Genomic DNA, 18,908 nt, shown 5'->3' on the forward strand with positions numbered 1-18,908 from the left:
ATTTCAGTTTTATGAAGCAACTGTTTAGTAATGATAAAATAATAGAACATGAATAAAACCTTCACTGAACTTGAAAATCAACTTTGAAATTTGATGAATTGTTAAAATTCCGTGAAACAACCCATCTTAAGAAAGGGACACTCAGATGGTTTGAGAATGTAGAGGAAATGTACGAAGAAGTGTAGGAAAATATACGACGCAAACGGAAGACGTTGCACGATCAAGTGAATCAGATAATTGTGTCAGGCCGTGTAGAATAATAGAAGAGCATGTATGAATGTGAATGAGGCCAGAAATGCGTGCCAAGGCTCATTTAAGAGTAGTTGCGCGGTTGTCCTCTCTGCGCGCCCCTTAGGGGAAAGATTGGTTAGTTTAGCTTTTAGAGGGTTTTGAAAATACGGTCCCCAATAAATTATAACATCGCCAACGCCCTCTGAGGCACGTTGACTTAATTACTCTGGCCTCATGTCTGCTTGATGTAAGTTGGAAGTAAGCTCGATGCGAGCGTAATGTCCTTCATTTTGTTTCCTAACTAGTTTGAAACGAGAGATTGTTGAGTTGTTCGATGTTAATGGTTCGTATGGAGAGTTAAATAATTTGTTTGTATGCATATAACTAAAACGCTAGTGGAGATAATATATTGGAACACAGACTCTATCTTTGCACACGTTAAGACACATTATTTTTTTTACAGTAAAACTTTTCAATAACCTACCCCCAGATACAAAAATTATATAAAATTTTAGTGACCATAAACCATGAATAAAAACTTGGCTGAAAGAAGTCAGTGAAAAAATTTTCACGGCCATAAGTATTTTATTGATTTATTTTTGAGGTATTTTACCCTGTTGCGTTACCTTCTTCTTTAGCCAACGTTTTGGACTGCATATTATAGTGTCTATAATCAGGGCATGTGATGTAATATTTGTCAACGCTGTAAATGTTTAAAACAATAAATACATTCAATGAGTCAAAGATTACTCTGCATCCCAATGGCGTAAGCTAAAAGTCACTTACAATAATGCATAACTAGATAGATAACTGAGCATTCTATTATAAACTTCCTGTATTGCAATAAATCATAATGGCAGAATTATTTAACACATTGCAATCATTGCAACTATATTATTCCCCTAAAAGTCCCATATCCTTATATCGAGATGCTGCAGCTCTACGGAATTGTTCCTGGGTAGACTATTTGAGAGCACTTTTCCGCAACCGCATGGGAAGCTTACGGTGCAGCGCAGATTACGGCTAAGAATGTTACTGCCGTGGCTGCCTAGATAGATAACCTGATGGTCCAACAGGAGACGAGAGATGTTCAAATAACCTCCATTCTAGGGAATGCAATCCCGGTGTACCGGGATCCCGAAATACCGAGATTTTGCGGGACTAATCTCGGTAGAAAATTTTGCGGGATCCCGCTGGACTGGCGGGATTACAGAGAAGCTCAGCATTGTCAATTCAAGACGAACTCGAACTTACTTTGATTAGTATGAAGAGTTCGAGACCAACAGCCCACCAACAACCTAGATCTGGCAATATGAGCAACCTTGAGGTTTTGATAAAGAAGAAAATGAATTACTTCGAGTCCGGTGGATTAAAAGGCACATAACTTCAATTCACTTACAATGCGCTAATGACTATTGAGCCAACCAGCGTGGAAGCTGAAGGAGCTTGTTCAGCCGCTGGCTACCTTGTGTCCAATATCAGAAGCCGTTTATCAGATTCAATATCAGACACAATTAATACTTTTACTTTTTTACGAAGCTATTTCTAAAATAATGTTTAATTAAACTTATGATGCTCATTGTACAAGAATATTGTTTATCGTGTGAACGTTATTATTTAAATTTAAGTTTCAGTTCAGTTTCAGTGCCGGCAATCCGGGCGTTTATTTTATTTTCATCTATGTACAGATTGCTTTTACCCACCTCACTAGACAAAGTCTGTTCCGAGGCGGGTGTGTTATGTAAATTTATGTCTTATCTTATTCATTGCCAATTTAAGATTTAAACTTTACCTATGTCTAACTAAAGGTATACCTATTAATTAATCATTTAAAATGTCCCAAAGAACTTGTTTTTATTTATTTATTTATTTAACGCCCAGAGGGCTTTTACATGGTTGGTAGTATAATTTTAATTTGACAAATACTTTCAAACATAAAAAATAAGAATAAAATTACATTTGATAAAAGCTATGCAACAAGTCATACAAACACAAGAAACAAAAACAGAAAATTACAGCTATTTGTTGGTTTACATGATTTGTTTAGGAGTATTGTTGAAATAAATGTTTTAAATGATCCACAAAACTTGCCAAGTTGGTATTGAATATGTCAACATCACCCAAGTAATGATTTCCCATGGTGTGAAGTCGTTGTATCGGAGAGTGGGCAATGTAGTTACGCTTATGTGTGCTGCTGTAGAATATTGTATTTTGTCGTGTTGTTACTGTGGGTGTATGTATGTTTATAAGTTGCAGGAGTTCACAACAGTCGAATTTAGAGTTAAGTATTTTGAATAAGAACGTTAAATCGTTTATTTTACGTCTATCTTCTAATGTATGTATTTTTAGAGTATTTAGTAAGAAATTGTATTTTAAGTCTTCGACAGGGATATTTAATTTAAAATCTATAAAAATTATAGGTATAAATTAAAAAGTCTAAAAACAAGGTTGGTAGATCGAAGTCTTTATTATACGATTGATTAGATATCTAAGTCCACTCTGCTGGATCCCGCAAATACCTGGATCCAGCGGGACTAAAATTGTTCAGTCCCGCAAATACCTGGATTGACATTTTCTTGCATTCCCTACTCCATTCTAACTAATACTTTTCACTTTACGTGTCGTTATTTTGTTTTCTCTTAATTATGGTATGTATAGCGTTGCACTGCCCCTGCATACCTTCGGGAGTAAATAATAATTATCGAATTAAAGAGAAAGCAGTCAAGAATCAACAAAACCGAACACACTTGAGGGATGCGTGTGTGGAAATCTGCATGCCAGAAGATTTATTTAAACATATTAAGATTTCATTTGAAGGCTTTTAGCTCAGGGCCTGTGTCATCTTTGGGGAATGTAAGGATAATGTAGGAATCTGGAGGTCAGTGCGTCTAGGTGTGATGGATGTATGAATCCATCCCTTCTATTAGGGTGCAAGGCGATGGGTCGAAAGGTCACCCTCAACCAATCTCTCTTAATTCAGTCCGCCACATAGCTACCAAAAACAAGACAAACCTCACCGCATGGACACGGGCACCCCGATTAAGTCACCAAACGAAGCCAATGTGAAAGAGTGAAAGCAATCCGAAATAGTTAAGTAATTAAAATCATTCCTATTTCCAGTCTCCTTTCCCTCCCAATTTCCTTCAACCTCACAACTACACCATGGGGATTATACAGTCTCAATAGTTCCGGGAAATTGAAACTCAAAAAAAGGAAAGGAAGATAAACAAAACATTGTGATTTATGCTGAAATCTACTAAAAACAGTGCAAAACAACATCAAACTATTCGTTAAGAATCAGACTTACAATACCAGTTGCCTAGTAACTTTACAGCAGCAGGTTTACCAAACATATCTCTTTCCAAAATACCATACGAGTATTTATAAAACCCCTGGAATACTCACTACCCTACTGTCTACCCTTATCATATGGGAATATTAGCTAATTTAGTTGTTTTCTCAAGCACACGTATCTTATTCCGCAGATGGCTAAAACTTTGAATACATACTTATAATCAACAGCGAATACTTTGGTAACTAATACACAATATTATTAACGATGATTTATAGTAATTGTTTGATTTATTTATGAAATTTAAATTAATGTTTTAACCCCTTCAGCGTTTAAGGGTCATATATGACCGGGCGTCCATATTTTATAATAGTATTTTAATCTTTTTTTTCAATCATGTGGAAAACTTAATATTTTGACGTTAGAAAGAGAAATAATAATTCTTTCCAGTTTGTCTCAAAATACTGGAATCCATTAATAAAATCCTAAAAATAGCCAAAATGAATAATTCATATTTCGCACCGCTATCGTAATAATCGACTTAACTTTATTTTATTTTTTTTATTATATGAACGAGATAAAAGTGAAAGTACAGTTTTCTTAATAATTTTCCAAACAAGACGTACCTGTTTTCGAAATATCAAATTCTATCAATTTTCTATGATTGGAGTAAAAATTTAAATCAAAATGTGGTTAGCGGTTTTGTCAAAATTTTTCACGTTTTGATATTAAAATTTAGAATGTTTATTTTAAATGCATACATTGGTTCTATTTTGATCTAGTTTCTAAAACAGTATTTGTTTTTACGAAAAATTAAAAAATAAGATGTATAAAACGAATTTGAAACACACAGAAAACATTACAAACTGTACTAAAGTGATGAAAATTCTGAAAGTACTGATACTGTAAATATTACTGGCAAAGCATACGAATAAACAATGAACAAGCAATAAAATTTGAACAAAAGCGTAGTCAGCATGGTTCGAACGTAATACTGGAAATCGCATTATGTACGACGTGTGTGTACACTATGTACAGTGGAACAACGTTACCCAGTTTTTTCTACTTACAAATCAAACGATTGACTTTAAATGGCTACCCGCTTGATAGTTCGTGCAGTTAGGTCGTAGTTCAATGACAATTGGCATGCTTCCATACCATATCTCCCTTCGTTTCTGTTATCAATGTTGCTGTTTCAATTTCCTTTTTTTTATTTTTTTATAGTGAATACCTCACAAGAGTCCCAACTGCTCCCGTCTGGAGCCAGTGAGACTATGGCATCCCCAATTGGGCGATGTTGTGAGGCTGAAGGTAAGTGGGGAAGGGAAAGAGGAAGGTGGGGAAGTACCTGGCTATTCAGATCTAGTCACTAAACACGGCTAAAGCCATTTGGAGCAACGTTTCAATTCTGAATGGTGGTCTTACACCAGGGCGATACTGGTAGTATCTTCCACTCTGGAACGTGCGTTACCACTGGACTATGCCGGCCGTCATAGTCCAGTGTATCCCCAATTGGGGGTGGCACACATGGAAAGGGACAAGTGTAGCGTTTCGTAGTGGTAACGCATTGGACTGCCATTCCGGTATCTTAGGTAAAATACTGGAAAAAATCATCAAACATAGGCTCCGTCTCACCCTGTCTCCACCCTGCGGCCGCCAATTTGGGTTCATCCCCGGTAAGTCCACTGAGCACGCCATTAAGTATGCGCTTGAATGAGTGAGGGTTTGTACCAAGAAGTATGTAATTGGAATATTTTTGGACATCTCGGGTGCCTTCGATCATGCGTGGTGGCCGATGATTTTAACTAAGTTGAAAAGTCGTAATTGCCCGCCTTTACTGTTCAATATTATTAGTGATTATTTACGTAACAGAAAGGTTATTGTGATGTTTGGTGATTTCTTCATCATACGTGACGTTAACATGGGCTGTCCACAAGGGTCAGTCCTCGGGCCTGACCTGTGGAACATCCTTTTTGACGACTCCTCTAGGTTACCCTTGCCTGAAGGATGCATATCGGTCGACTACGCAGATGATAAGTTTCTTTTGGTCTCAGGGGACAGCAGAAAGGAAGTGGAGTGTAAAGCAGAAGAGGGTCTGCGTGAAATTCTTGAATGGGGTAAGAGAAACAGGCTGAACTTCGCTCCCCATAAGACCGTGGGACTCTTGATGAAGGGTATGCTCAGTCGTGCCAGAAACCCTACCATCAGAATGGGAGGCTCCACTATTCGTTTCGTTGAAAGCATCAGGTATTTAGGCGTCACTTTAGATAGATCTTCTTCGTTCCTAGCGCACGTCAAGAGCGTTTCTAGCAGGGCCCAGGCCCTATTCTTGAAATTGAGAAGGCTCTCAACGGCTGAGTGGGGATTGCGGACTCCGGCACTTCGCCTCATATATAGGGGTGTTTACGTGACGCATGTCTCGTATGCAGCTTCTGTGTGGGAGCACCGGCTGGATAATGCATTGATCCACTTGGCCCTCAAGCGGGGCCAACGGACTCCCCTGTTGGCTCTTTCGGGCGCATATAGGACTGTGGCTAATGATGCATTACCGGTTCTGGCTGGTACACTGCCGATTGACTTGGAAATAAGGGAAGTTTTGACAAAAAAGGCATTGACAAGAGGTAAGGCCGCTGTCCACCTGGGAGTCGAACTGACACCCGGTGGAGCGGTGTCCCTTCCTGACTTATTGAAAGCCATGCGAGATAGAACGCTGAGTGTATGGCAAGAGCGATGGGATAGGTCGACGAAGGGTAGATGGACTTTCTCTTTCTTCCCTTCAGTTAAAAGCAGAATGGAAGGGGCGCACATAAAACTGGATCACTATATGACGCAATTGGTGTCCGGTCATGGGGAGCTCAGGGGGCGGCTACATAGTCTCGCCTTGTCTCCTCATCCGAACTGTTCATGTGGTGACACTAACCAGACAGCCGAGCACATTCTGTGGCACTGCGAGTTGATGAAGGATGCCCGAGAGGAAATGTTGGATGGCTTGAGAGGGATTACAAGACCGGCATGGAATGCCGATCTCGTGTTGAACAGAGAAAATTTTGAATGCTTCAAAAAGTTTGTAAAGTCCTGGGTAGAGAGATGGCCTGTGCTTAGAGTTGCTGATTTAGATTAAAATCATCTTTGTTTCAGGTGCCAAGCGTATTGTTCCTGTCACTCCACGGTTACTCCTCTTATAACAAATGTAATATTGTTTATTCGCGATTGCTTTATGTTTTATTTTTATTTTTATATACTCATTGGTTTTACTTTCTTTGTCTTATGGCATGATCGCAATGCATTTATTATTTTATTTGTTTGTTTTATTATTTCTTATTCATTTATTGTGTATACTGGCTTTTTACACCGTTTTTGCCAATTCTTTACACTGTTTATTTTTATTTTTATGCACATTCTTCCTTTTACTTTTGAATTTGGGCCTTATTTATTTATTAGGAATGCGTTGATAATGATAATACTGTTTCTTTTTGTGTTTTAGCTCTTTAATACTATGTTAATCTTTTTTTCCCTTCTTTTTTTTCTATTATGAACGGTCAATTTGTTGTTGATCACAACTTATTTTCTACGTTTGTTATTTGCCTTTTTATTTGTTACTAACAAATTGGTTTATGAATAGGTTGTCGAACTGAACTCTATCGTACTGTATTGTTCATTTCCCCACCACGGGGGCGGATAGACCCTGTTCCTGCATCCAGTAAGGTGACATTAATCCGGGGCGGCTGTCCCACGAACCACGGGTGCCTCCCCCGGCATCATGAGCGGGCCTGGGGAATGTTTGCGCGAGCCCGGTCCCCTTCCGTCCTGCCTCCGGTGACCTGAGGCTCACTTCATTCCCTAGGGTCTTTGGGAGTATCTCCCCCCCCCCCTCCCCCCATTTACATTTCTTCGAGGGTACTCTCGGAAAACTGGCTAAGGGACGCGGGTGCTTGGGATCGTTGTGGCCAGGCCGCTTGCCACGCTCATTCTTGCCGGGACCGCCCCGTGATAGTGGGGTAAACTGCCCTCGATACGCGGCTTGTATATTTTTATGTTTCAATCATACTTCCACTTATAAAATTTGTGCTCCTTATTTATTATTTAATTTTAGATGCCAAACCACCAGGCGAACACATTTCATATGTGTTCTTATTTTGTGTTACTATTAATGTAAGTATGCATACATTATTTCGTACTAACAATCATGCATGCAGGGACATTGGAGGGTCTAGATTCATTTTAAAATAAATGTAGCTTCTTTTTACAAAATTAGAGTCCTGACGTGTGCGGCTAAGGAGGTTAAACAATCAGTTTCCTCACACAGCCGTCGGGAAAGGGTGGGTCCCCTCCAATGCCATTCCGAAGGTCGCGGGTTCGAACCCGGCGTGCGCAAATAAATTTTATTTGATTAATTTGTGTTATTTCACAATTAATTAATTAAAATAATATATAGTATATTTGCGGTACGTTCCAGAGTGGAAGATACTACCAGTATCGCCCTGGTGTAAGACCACCATTCAGAATTGAAACGTTGCTCCAAATAGCTTTAGCCGTGTTTAGTGACTAGATCTGAATAGCCAGGTACTTCCCCACCTTCCTCTTTCCCTTCCCCACTTACCTTCAGCCTCACAACATCCCCCAATTGGGGATGCCATAGTCTCACTGGCTCCAGACGGGAGCAGTTGGGACTCTTATGAGGTATTCACTATAAAAAAAAAAAAAAAAAAACGTTGTGAGGCTGAAAGTAGTGGAGTAGGGGAAGGAGATGGAGAAGGTGGGGGAGTATCAGACTATTCAGATTTGGTCACCAAATACGGCCAAAGCCATTTCAATTAAATTCTGAATAGTGATCTAATACCAGGGCAATACTAACAGTATCCTTCGCTCTGAAAAGTTGTGCAAATATACTTCATATTATTTGTAACAAGTAAATTGTGAAATAACACAAATAAATTATCTTTAATTTACAAGCCGGGATTTGAACCCACGACCTTCGACTCACTAGTCGAGAGCCTCAACCCTCGACCACGGAAGTCATCGTATTGTAGCATGGCTCTGAAACACATATGGTACTAACTAAGGTACAAATGTAGTTCTGGGCTGCTGGGTGAAGATCGCCTTTAAGTTAGCTAACCTCAAAATAGGACAGGGTGCCAAAAGAAAAAAAAATACACTATATCAAAATTAAGATCCAATTAAAACCACTAATCTCTGATTCACGCTTAATGTTTACTGAATAAAATAAATCCGAACAAAAACTTTACAAAAGTCAACATTCCTAGTTAACTTTTACAAAGTCCGAGCTTTAAATAGATCTTTGGGCTTATCCCAAACTTGGGATTCGTCCTTAAGCAGTTTGATAATTCTCTCAATTCTTTCAATTCTACCTAAGCGCCTTCAGCCTCGTCCACCAATCAATGCTTAGCTTCGGGCGCTTACGCCTCTTGACTACAAATATGTTGACTCGATATTAGAACTTCATGTTGGCTAAAGCTCTAAGTTTGAGCGTTGAAGCCTTGAGATAAAGCGCAAACGGAACAAAAGTGTGGAGTTATACGGTATGATGTCTCAAAGAACGTAGTTTTATTTTAATTATGAAGAGTTTTCTTATATTTTCGCCTTCTTCGTCATGTTTCGTGTTCTGCAAACAAAATATTTATTACGTAATTGTAAAAGGCATTCACTTTGTGGCACATCATAATTTATAATAAAAACACATCAATTTGTTTTTGACCACTATTGTTTTATTTTCCCTCTACCGGTTTCGGAAGAACCCTTCCTTCGTCAGAAGAATATTAAAATTTTTATTTTTATTTATTTTTTTATTATAAAATATTTATTCCCGATTATTCCAGTCAATAGTCAAAGAAATATTGCGTTTTACGTAGTGTCTTTTACCCAGTTTCAAAAGATTTTTTTCAGTAGTAAAGGGATTTTTCATTCGACTGGATATTACATTAAGGTAAGTGTGTATCTGAACCTGTTTATATATATTCTAGTAATATTTGTACATGTACAGCACCCTTGAAATGATGTTTGTATACAGTACCCTTGAAGTGACGCTTGTACATGTAGAGCACGCTTGAAGTGATGTTTGTACATGTAAAGCACCCTTGAAGTGATATTTGTAAATGTACAGCACTCTTCAAGTGATAATTGTACATGTACAGAACCCCCGAAGTGACGTTTGTACTTGTAAGCGCGCTTGAAGTGATGTGTGTACATGTACAGCACCCTTGAAGTGATATTTATACATGTACAGCACCCCTGAAATGATGTTTCACCCTTAAAAAATGGCTCTATACCAATTATTTTACGAATATTATTTTTATTTATGAGGGAGTAAAGTTTTTTTAATACATAACATAACGTAGCATTTGTTAAATATTACCTCAATCCCTTTTAATATCAGTTCAATTCCTTTTATAATATTAACACATAAGAACGCTTCGGTCACAAGCTGTTTATTGCAGAATTGGAAAATTTGAAGAGATATAATTGTAACGGAATACAAAAGAACACGGATTAATCCTGGTAACACAGGAATCTACTAAATTGATTGTAAATTAAAAAAACTGTGGTAAAATTAAAAGGACACCTGTTGACAATAATAAATATATCTTTAAAATTAAACATACTCCCGCCGAAAGGAGGTCTGACTAAAAAGGCAGATAACATATAATAACAATAAAGATTTAAAAAATTTTCTTAAAAAATACACTCAAAATCTAAACTAAATAAATACAGAAATAATGAATATAATAACACATCCCCCATACACACAAGCCTGGCTTTATTACTGTGGTACATCTTATACAGGATTTTCCAATAAGAGGTGTTATTTTGATATTCAATCGTAAAAGATCAATGGTTTCGTTGCTTGTGTGGCACGTGGTGCCACTTTGTTAAAAATAAACGTTGTTCAGATCAATACCCTCTAATTCCGGCCATAAAAAATCACTTATCATCTCTTGATAGCGATCCATTTATCGTAACTGTTGCTCCAGCCTCATTTTCGAAAAAGTAAGGTCCAATGACTCTGCCGGACCATAAACCGCACCAAAAAGTCACACGTTGAGGATAGAGAGGCTTTTCAACAATAATTCTTGGGTTTTTCGAGCCCCAGATGCGACAATTTTGCTTGTTGACGAAGCCACCGAGGTGGAAATGGGCCTCATCACTCAAGATGATTTGCATTTGATTCACTCAAGTGAATTTTAATCATTTCAATGCGTTGTTGAAGGGTGTATTGTTCCATTTTTATTAATATCGTAGTTTCTACTTGTCAAATGTCAAAAAATGACAGCTTCAAAAGTAACATCTACTGAAATAGCGGGCTATTCAAAATAACACATCTTATTGGAAAACCCTGTATATGACATTATGTGAAATTATTACTATGTACATTGTAACACGCTGTGAATTATGTAACATTATTTTTTTAATTAAGAATATTAAAAAAAATACATAGTGAAATTTGATGAAACGTAATAATATAAAAATTTACTACTTTTTTGACTGTTTTGAAAATATGCTATGTTTTCAAAGCAAAAGAGAAGTTGATATATAATATTATGACGATAATTATAAACCAAGGTTGAACAAACACAGAATTACAATAATCCCCACAAATGTTCGACATAATCTTATTTGATTATAATCCCTTAATGTAATCCCGAAGAGACTTTGCAGCCAGTGAAGATATTTGTCAATAGAAGAGTCCGCTTTAGGATAAATTAAATAGAAAATTACCCAATCTCTGGGAAAATTGATCTAATATTTTCACAAATCGAAATTATTTCTTGACCATATAAACATTTGTTTTTTTGGACACTTCATGACAATTTATTAAGAATCTCTCAAAATATTCGTAATCCGGTTAAATCAAAACAAAACGTAGGTGCGTGAACACGTGATCCGATATTATTACGAAATCAATAAAAGTTTACCAAGAAACGGCCTGCACTCCAGTTTTTAACTGTATAACCAATCATTTAAAAAGATTCTTAGCAAATATTTTTTCTCCGTGTACGTGCACCGATGCACATTAGAGCAGGCTCCATGTAAATACTCATAGAACAGACTCAGCATGACTACATTGAGGCTGTGCATTAGAGATAGAAATCGGTCTGTCCGAGAATCAATTAGATTTTTTCATTATTATGGCCCGTTTGAGCCCTATGAGATACGGACTTACGTAAATCGAAGTTAACATAAGTTTTTTTGTTATTTATATGGATAACACTTCTAGGGATTGTCTGTACAGTGTGTGTAGAATTTACTTACAGTATTATAATATCGAAAGTGGCGATAATTTATTGTCATTCGCTATCCTTGCGGTAAGTTCTGCAGTAAATATTGGTGAAATAAACAAATACGTGCGGAAATCCAATTGGAAGAGAATAGTAATTGATTGAATAAGTAAACATGAATGTTTATTAAAAGTTAACCAGGTACCCAGTATTAGGTTCGGGCTGCCCTGAATTAATAAAAAGGTTTTATTTTTAGGTTTCTCGGCACCTTATTTATTCATACCCAATCCTAATACCATTTAATAATTATTATTATAACAATATTCGGATGATTTGTATAGCGCCGTTTTTGTGCAAAATCACCTCAAGGGAGCTGTACAAATATACAACCCATTTCTACAATGATCTATGTTATCACTAACTATATATGGTGATAATATTCAGTACCACACTTACCTGGTAGGTCACTTGAGATTAACACTTAATTAACATAAACCAATTGTTTATTAACCGAAATTTAGATACAAAATTTGGGACAAAATTGGAAAATTAGACATAATTGGACTTTCCGGTATTTATTTTAATAATATACGTGTATATTTATATTCTTTAATGAGCGTGTTTAAGAAAGGAAAAGCAAATTTTATGCAGGGCGGTACTACAGGACAAGGTTTTGATCAGAATTCACTTTCCTAAATATGATTCGTCCCTCAGAAACTCTTCTTCTTCCTTGCCTTAAACTTGGTTTGGTCCCGCATTTTTGTAGGCCATTTTGTTCAGTCACAGTAAATTCTTCCGCTGGAGAGGTCGTCGCGCGCTCCCGCCACCTCCGGTCCGTGCGAGATCTGCGTGAATTTTTGGATCGTTTTGCACAAGAGGGAGAATCTTTTCTGGACTCTATCGTGACGGGAGAAGAAACGTGAGTATGTCACTTCACCCCATAATCCAACATATAATCACTTCAGTGGCGTCATTCATCTTTCCCAACCACCTAAAACTTCAAGATGACTCATTCAGCTATTCAGCCGGATATGTCATGGCATCTGTTTTTTGGGACCGTAAGGAGTTTTTTAAGTGGATTTTTTTGCCTAAAAGGACTACCATGAATGCAGAGGCTTTCTGCAATATCCTAAAAACACAGAAGAGCCTTTCAGAACCGCGGAGGGGGAATGCTGACCCGGGAAGTCTCCTGCCAGCCGCACACCGCGCGGGTTACTCAAAGACTGCTGACATCGTTTGGATGGGATATTTTCACCCAACCCCCGCTACTCACCTGACTTGGCGGCTTCGGACTATCACTTTTTCACTAAAATAATAGAGTTTTTGTTTGGGAAACGTTTTTTCCAACGATCAGCAGGCCGAGGAAGCTATAAAGAAGTGGCTGAAAGAGTTGGCGGTAGAGGCCTATGACACTGGCATACAAAAACTGGTGCCCTGACTACAGAAATCCCTCGGTCTCAACGATGATTACGTCGGAAAATAGTTTAATATATTTGTGAAGTATCCTGTGAATTTCAATAAAATACAAGCATTTTTCGATCCTACATAAACGTTGTAACCTTATTTTCTGGATGACCCTCGTAACTAGTATGGATATGTGGTATTTTATTTAGTTGTGTTTCAAATTATAAAATATGGTTCATTAAAGAAATCAAGATTTCGCGATTTTAGAGGCAATTAATTGTCACTTAATGGTGATTACTAAAAAAAACTAGCCTTTCCTACTTTAAAAATATATTGAAATATAAAATAAAATTAATATGAATTCCTAAAAACCAATTTTGATGGGCTCAAATTTAATTTTCAAACATCCGATTTACAACGAACACAATTTTTTAAAACAAATTTAAACTTCAGATACAAAAAACTTCTTTTTAACAACGTTTTATTTTTTGATGTATTTTTAATTATATTTATATAGTATACCGGGAAAGATAATTTTTTAAATATTTACGATTAATTAAAAAAAAGTTGAAGGTGCCTCTTAAAACGAGAAAAAATTTAATCTTTTATGGAAAAAAATATAACTTAAAACACAAATAAATAAAGCAGCATATACACGTACTAGATATTCGCTATACTTTTTGATTACAAAAATAATTGTTTCGTATGGTGGAGTATTTTGGAGTATTCAAATCCGAATTTAAGTTTTGTATACCGTTCCCTCTTAAAGTGAAATTAAAGTTATTATATTGACCAGATTGCTTAGAATCTTATCCATCACATTATTATTTAAATAATCAAATTGGAGTCAATCGAAAGGCCTGCAATCCCGTTTTTAAACGGAATTACCAATAATTTGAAGAGATTTTTAATATTAAATTTTTACTGTAATAACTTTTGAAGGTAATACCTATCAGTGTAATATAGCATTGAAAAATAAGAAAATACTGATAAATCTAAACAAAACAGAAAATAAAACTTTTTTTCTGAAAACTGTTATGTCAAAAATTATGAAACAGAACCGACTAAGAATAAGAATAAAAGAGAATAAAATAATAAGAATTGTATTTACGAGTTGTGTGGAAAAAAGGTTTTAAAGAACTCACTTTGATTAGCCCAATGGACGAGTCGGCCCTCTCCAGACTGCAGATGCTGAACTGTATGGAGGGCAGGTCGAGTCGGTGGGACAACTGGCGCTGGAAGGTCTGGTGGCGGGTGGGCACTATGGGCAGGGTGGTCTGCCGCAAGACCTGCTAGGAACGGAACAGTGTGATAAATAAACTGTGTCGTTAAAAGAAATTCTTAATTTTTTTTGGTCAGACCGTACATGGGTTCTTACATTAACATTAATTTCGTATTTTCTTCTTGTAAGTTATATCCAAAGATAATAAAATACACGGAGATATTCTGTCAAACATTTTTATTATAATGTAACTCATGTTGTTAACCAATACCACTGAACGTCTTCGCTTACGCTAAAGTTAGTGTCCGCCCCTTTCCGGAATTATACACTAATACTAGAACAAATGTCTGTGTCTACACGTCCCGACAGCGTTTGTCATTAGCAATAGGTAAGGTTTGCAAGAACCCAAATCGGCATAAAAATCGATATTTCAATCACATTATTCAAGTTTAACTTTCTTATTCTCAGAACAGATAAACATGAATACGTGTGATCTGGACTTTGCACAATACTATATTCCACCGCAGTGTGCAGAAGCGCAACTACATTGCTAATTCTACCTTACAGAGGTTTCACACTATGGGAAATCAACACTTATCATATTATATCACATTAAAAACCTCTTACAACCCTATTCTTGAACCTTTGGTTGTCTCTTTGTTAACCTATCTAATTTATCATTACAAAAAAATCTTGTATTTTTATTTCATGTATCTTTTCTTTTTATCGGTATTCAAACCATTGTCATAGCGACAAAAATATCGTTCAAAATTTCAAGTTACCAGGTTCAAGAATGGAACAAATTCCACTTGAATAATTGTATTTTATTTATTTATTTATTGGACAATTTGTATAGCGCCGCTTTTGTGAGATATCACCTCAGGGGGGCTCTTCATATTTATTTCTTTTATGATCTACGGTTTCAACAAGCGATTAAAAATTTGTCTATAATATTTTGGTCCGAAAGAGTCTTGGAAATTAAAAATATTTTCTTTGCTTCAGGAAAAGTTTGTCCTTCATCTAAGGCCAACTGCTTGATTGTGCGAAAAGCTTGAAATGGGCTGGATGTGAGGTAGGTTTTAATATACTTGTCAGGCAAGAAGCAGTCGAAAACTTTTTCATATCTTCGATCACTGTCTTGTACTCCCATATACAAAAACATTTTGCGTATAACAGGCGAGAGAGCTATTGAAAATGCAGAAAATTTATTTATACACTAACTGCACCCCACCACGTGTTGCTGTGGCTCAGTCAGAGAAATAATAGCGCGGGTTGCTTTAACGTCCAACAGATGGCGCTGTTTTGAAAATAAGCATGTTTTTACCTGTCACAAGTGACATCTATATAATAAATGTATAAAACAATACACGCGTATTTGAATGTAAAGTTGTGTCAAATTTTCAAAGCAATCAGTATAGAACTTTCGGAGATTTAAGATTTTGAACAAACGAACATTTTCATTTTTATTTACATAGATTTTTTGTTTATCGAAATCTTATTTTTTTCTATTTGTTCTATATTATACAACATATTATAATTATCCAACTTATAACTATGTAAAAGCTCAACGGGCATAAAATGAATACAATATAAACCCATATCGATTTTCATTTATCCCATACAATTAGATCACAAAAATTTCTTCAGAACAGTTAATTTGATTTGTCCAATATTGTTTTCTAAAACTTTTTATGATTATTCTATTATCTTTGGGGATATCGATCACGTGTAAAAGAACATTTGGTGTAAAGTATTATTAGTGTTTTGAGAAAATCGTGTCTAAGTTTTCAGGTTTGAAAAACGTTATTTTACAAAATAATATTATTATGTAAAATGAGTGCATTGTGAATACGTTCAGGTAATTTGGGATAGAAAAATTGCTTATGATCATTATAATATTATTGGAGGGGGATATTGTGGCGGAGTGCAAAATAATTAACGGTTCTAACGAAATACGTCTCATAGTGTACGCCATTGGACCGGTGATGGTTATCACATTTCATAGAAATTGGGATAAAAAGCGCTGCTGATTATCATAATATTATTCGAACAGGATATTGTGTCGCAGAGTGCGAGTTCCAACGATGTGTGTCTCACAGTGCAACGGAGAGCGTTATTATAATCCACAGTTATAATAAATCCTCTCCGTTATAGTAAATTTATTGGAAATTTTGATTTTCTCACCTCCATAGAAAAATTAAGGTAATTATTTCCCTAACTAACGGCACAGTTTATGGAAATTATACTTTGTTTCAATAATCACTACAAAAAAACAACTATTTACATTCACAAAATAGGTTCTTAGTTTGTTTTTTTTTTAATCTGTCATAAGTGTCATTCAATACAAAATAATGTTCAAAAAGGCGGCAAACTGATAGTTTGAAAATATGAATTTTGAACCATGATTGATACTGGGTGCTTATAGTTTTATTTAATTGCTTAGTAAGGAGTAGACTTGAAAGTGGGTCGGTGATTTGAAGTCCACGCCAGGTAAAGTATTCTCTCATGTTGGAGAGAGTTCAGAGGAAATTCTTGACATTTTTCTACATGAGGGTACTCCATGAGCCATATTTGGCCACTACCCGTTGTTCTATCCCACTGTCTTTCTTTTGGGTATGCTCGGAATGAACTATCTATGGGTCAGTGCGCATTGCTACACATTTCTTTAGACTGATTTGTGGATGGTTTGAAAACTCGCTCAGCATTCATTTCTATGTTCCCGATGGTTATCTCCGTCACCGAAAACATAGACTATTTTATCACCCGGCCTGCAGAACTAACTTGCCAATGGTCATGCCTGTGGGGAGAGCAATCTTGCTGTTGAACAGAATCAATTCGGATATCGACATTTTTAGCATCAATAAAGCTTCCTTTAAAAGCTCTATTATTACTGGTATAGTTGATATACACACTGTTAATATTAATCTAAGAATTCTTATTACAAAAATATTTTAACAATGCATTGAAATTAACAATTTTGTAATGTTTTTCAAATGAATAAACAGAATTGAATTGATTTGAATTGAACAAAAAAAGATATTATAATGCATCTTTTACCATCTATCCCAACGTAAATCGTTGTATCTTGTATAAATTAAGTTGAAACGAAGAGTAATTTCCATGACACGAGTACAGCGGTTAGTGAAATATTTACCAAATTAAGATCGACATCGACACGAAAATTTTCAGAATGAATTCGAATCTTTACATCGCAACGTTCTGTCTAGGATCACGCCGTAACTCTTGCCACGTACAGGTATAAGGCTGTCTAGCTAGGCTCATGCCGAAACTATTGTCACGTTATGCTGTGAGGTAAGGGAATATCAGATTTGTTTAACACACTGTCAGAATCAAACCCATCACTAGCAGGAGGACAAGTGTCGATATTTTTTCAGATCAATCTAAACATTTCTAAAAATCTAAAGAAATCTGTGAAGACGTGAAGGTGAGATTTTTAAATAATGGTGGAATTTGGAAGGTTCTAGTTCCAACGAAGGTTCTAGCAATTATCTAATTTGAAACTAAATAACTATCAAACTAACCATCACGCCGTTTCCTCGCAGGGGTAGGCAGAGAGGACGGACCGCCAAACAACTCAAATAACTCGGTCTTGGCACACACTCCTTTCCTCATTCACATTCACACGTCGTCTCATACATACTCTTCTTCTATTTGACTCTTGACATGGCCCGACTCAAGTATCTGATTCACTTGGTCGTGCCATGTCTTCACTAGGCGTCCCCGACTTCTGCTACCATTCACATTTGCATCGTATATTCTCCTTACACTCCTTTCTTCGTTCATTCGCGCTACATACCCTAACCATCTAAGCGTCCCTTTCTTGATCTTACTCATTACGCTTACATCAGCCTTGCCCTCTTTGCGGATCTCAACATTTCTCACACGATCATACATAATTTTACCACACATACGCCTCAGGGATCTCATTTCCACAGCATTCAGTCTACTTTCCACCCTTTCTCTGACAATTCCTTATTTTTCAATTTGGATTTCTGAAATATTGGGAAAACCCAAAACGCATCGAGCACGCCTTCAAGGAGGCAATTGAATTCCACAAGACCTCTGTTAATAGACTAAGCGCTGCGAAATTCCTCATTTAGTTAGTCTGTAATTTTGTTTGTACGTTCCGTTTCAGTTTCCAGATGGTTACATTTCTTTGGAAATATTTTAAAACTAATCCGTATTTAAAATAAAATTACTATACGTTTTTGAAGTTGAATGAAAAATATTATTTATTTTTTGGAATAACTTTATTGAGTTAAACCTCAAATTGTAATATTTATTTATTGAAGACAATATCAGCGATTTCTAAACGAAAAAATGAAGACAATGTTGGTAGATCTTATTCGAAGTATGATACAGTTAAAATGTGACCGAAGGGGATGGGGTCCCATAAGCTCAGTGGTAGAGCGGTGTCCCGGCAAGGCAAGGGTCCTGGGATCGAGTCATAGATGTGACCGTATCCTTTTCTGATTTTTCTGTTTCAGATTTCCAGTTTACAAAT

The 18,908-nt window shown here is 36.4% G+C and overlaps 1 protein-coding gene across 1 annotated transcript in view; it reads right to left on the reverse strand.

Annotated features, from left to right (window-relative positions):
• LOC149413528 (synaptotagmin-10-like) overlaps positions 1-18,908 on the reverse strand; it is a 456,392-nt gene that overhangs the window by 273,693 nt on the left and 163,791 nt on the right. The window contains exon 4 of the mRNA XM_089644730.1: positions 14,307-14,450. Within this exon, the coding sequence (XP_089500856.1) occupies positions 14,307-14,450 (144 nt within the window). The remainder of the gene's footprint in view (positions 1-14,306; positions 14,451-18,908) is intronic.

This window comes from Hesperophylax consimilis, chromosome 21, assembly GCF_061612785.1.
Source record: "Hesperophylax consimilis isolate HC1 chromosome 21, BYU_Hcon_1.0, whole genome shotgun sequence".
NCBI classification, from domain to species: domain Eukaryota; kingdom Metazoa; phylum Arthropoda; class Insecta; order Trichoptera; family Limnephilidae; genus Hesperophylax; species Hesperophylax consimilis.